Raw genomic sequence first — 2,500 nt, 5'->3', positions numbered from 1 at the left:
CTGATAACAAGGCTACAATAATGCCCTGAAACGCTTCGTGTCCCAAGGCCAGAGATGGATGAATGCGTCCTATTGTTCAGGAAGGAAAGTGAGTCTTCAAAGTAAGCCCTGCAATACTGCAAAAGTCAAACTGGCTCCCTGAGATATAATCTTAGGAATTACAGTCCTTAGGCCCATCAAAGTTTCATCCGTACACCTATACTCTCCCATCCAGAGCTCTATCTAACATGACAGCTCGTTCACTTGCATAACACTTATCCTTCTAATGAGGCATATGACAGGAGTGAATTATAACTTGGCTGCATCCGCGCATTCTTAAGAGTCTCACTCTCAATGGGAATAATTGCAGTAATAATGCTCAATTCATGCATGGTTTAAGCTTAGGTTGTGGCTCAGATCTGAATGCCCAAGTTTAAGTCAGTGCATGCTTGGAAGGTCAGAAAGTCAACATGCCTGATCCCTCATCGTTTGAGTGCCAAAGGAGGAAGGTTTAATTTGATGATATTCAAGATCAGCTAGTTGCACAATATTACCTTTGTTCCCAGGTGAACTTTAATATCGACCTTTTGCTTCTTCTGCTCCAGAATGCTGAGCAGGTACTCCTGGAACACGCCAATTTTAGTGAAGAAGTGATCGTTGTGCCAGCACCCCTCCATGTTATCAAAGTCTACTCCCAAGCCTAACAGGAACCTGACGCTGCGGGGGTCCAGTGCGATCTGCTGCGGTCTGCACAGCAGCGCGGTCCTGTAGCGCTCATCCAATACCGTGAGTTTCAGCACCTTTCCCGAGCGAACAGCGACCAACGCGGCGGTCAGACCAACGGGACCAGAACCCACAATCAGTACCGATATCCGAGCTCGCCATTGCCTAATCCGGTCTAAGCTCACTTTGACGACCACATACACTACCACCGCCAGAAAAGTGCTGAGTGCCGTGTCGTAGACGAGAGCTCGGTAGTTCTCCTCCTCCACGCTGCTGTTGATAAGGTCCCCCGGATTTTCAGTTCGCGCTTCGTCCATGTCGAGGTTAAAGAAAGAGAATTAATCACGAGGGAGAAAAATAACCTTATTGGTTTCACTTGTTGGATAGTCGTTTTAAATCCATCTGCAACACGGTTGCCCATGAACCAAATGTAGCGGACACGCAAGCATCGGGGCTATATCTTGAGAAGGCGATAAGTCGGAAAAGTGCAATGAGGAGTCCGGCACGGCTATTCACATTTCTGAAAACATTCCCTCTCATGAGCAGTGGGAATCAGAAACTGCTACTGGTGGGCTGTTCCCTCTTCCCCCAGTCGCGTGGGCTGCTTTCCAAACCCTCCGGGTAACACAGTGCTGCCGGGGCTGTTCGAGGCTCCGTGGCTCCGCCGTGGTGTAGCCGTACTGAGGGAACGCCTCTGCGCGCGCCCTGCCTGGGACAAGGCTCTTCCCAAACCAGCGCGGGCTCTCCAGGCTGCAGGTGCTGTACACGTGGGTGCGCGCAGTTCCTGCCATAGTTTTTTTTTTAACAGTAATGGGATCGTGAATTGTGTTTTCTAAGGCATACCGTATCGATTTTGCTCCACGCTGAAAGGACACGATATTCATTTTCTAAATAAAGTTTCGAATGTGGCGACCTCTGAATAGCAGAGCACACAGATCGGGTGAATTATCAGTTTCATTCTAGCGCTTAGTAGAAGGACGCAGGGCTACATCAGGGCACGAGTCGATTTTTGTAACTTGACCGTGATGTATTTTTAGCTTCCGAGGCTCAGAGGGCCCATAACTAGCTCTGTGTTTTATCCAGAGCCACATTGATTTAATGAAGCTAAAAACAATGACGCTGATGGGAAACAGATTTACTCTGGCCATTAATTTCTGTACGAATCTACACATGATGTTCTGTTTGATCTCCCACAAACAGAGAGAGAGAGAAACGTACAGTCACAAAACACACATAGGCCTACTCACGCTTATCTCTTTAACATAGTCTAAACATTGTCATGCTGATAGTGTACAGTGTTAACATTGTGATCAGATTGATTCAGAGATAAGAATCATGATCCTTTGGATACAAAAGAGAAAAGTGTTTAAGAATCCATAGTACCTCTCTAATAGAGATGCATTTATAAAAATAGGAATGATTATTACCGTAATCATTTTTATTTTTGGACATCACGCACGTCACATCATGTGTTATCTCATTGGTGCTCTGAGGCCCACAGAGCTTACTGACTCTGGGAGAGGAGTTCTCAGGCAGCCCCATTCCCCCAGGGATCCACCAGTGACACTGGGCTTTGGGTGGATGAGGCCGAGGCTTGAAGTGGCAGCTGTTCTGAGAGCAGGGAAACAATGAGAGTGGTGCAGAGGCATGATCTGTAGCAGATAGCTGTGGACGTGGCATGCTGATGGAGGATCAGGTCCCCCTGAGTGAGCAGTGCCCCCTCACAGGACAGGAATGATGGGATGGGATCAGCTCTGAGCTGCGGAGCCAACCATGGTGGGTTATCATTAACTGCATG

The 2,500-nt window shown here is 47.7% G+C and overlaps 1 protein-coding gene across 1 annotated transcript in view; it reads right to left on the bottom strand.

Moving 5' to 3' along the window:
- si:dkey-234i14.6 (uncharacterized) overlaps window positions 1-1,302 on the bottom strand; it is a 17,191-nt gene extending 15,889 nt beyond the window's left edge. Inside the window, exon 1 of the mRNA XM_062546897.1 lies at window positions 534-1,302. Coding sequence (XP_062402881.1) covers window positions 534-1,019 — 486 coding nt within the window. The 5' untranslated portion in view covers window positions 1,020-1,302. The remainder of the gene's footprint in view (window positions 1-533) is intronic.
- Between the last annotated feature and the right edge of the window lie 1,198 nt (window positions 1,303-2,500).

This window comes from Sardina pilchardus, chromosome 10 (assembly GCF_963854185.1).
Source record: "Sardina pilchardus chromosome 10, fSarPil1.1, whole genome shotgun sequence".
Taxonomy (NCBI): Eukaryota; Metazoa; Chordata; class Actinopteri; order Clupeiformes; family Clupeidae; genus Sardina; species Sardina pilchardus.
This window is presented reverse-complemented; position numbering and strand designations above follow the sequence as displayed.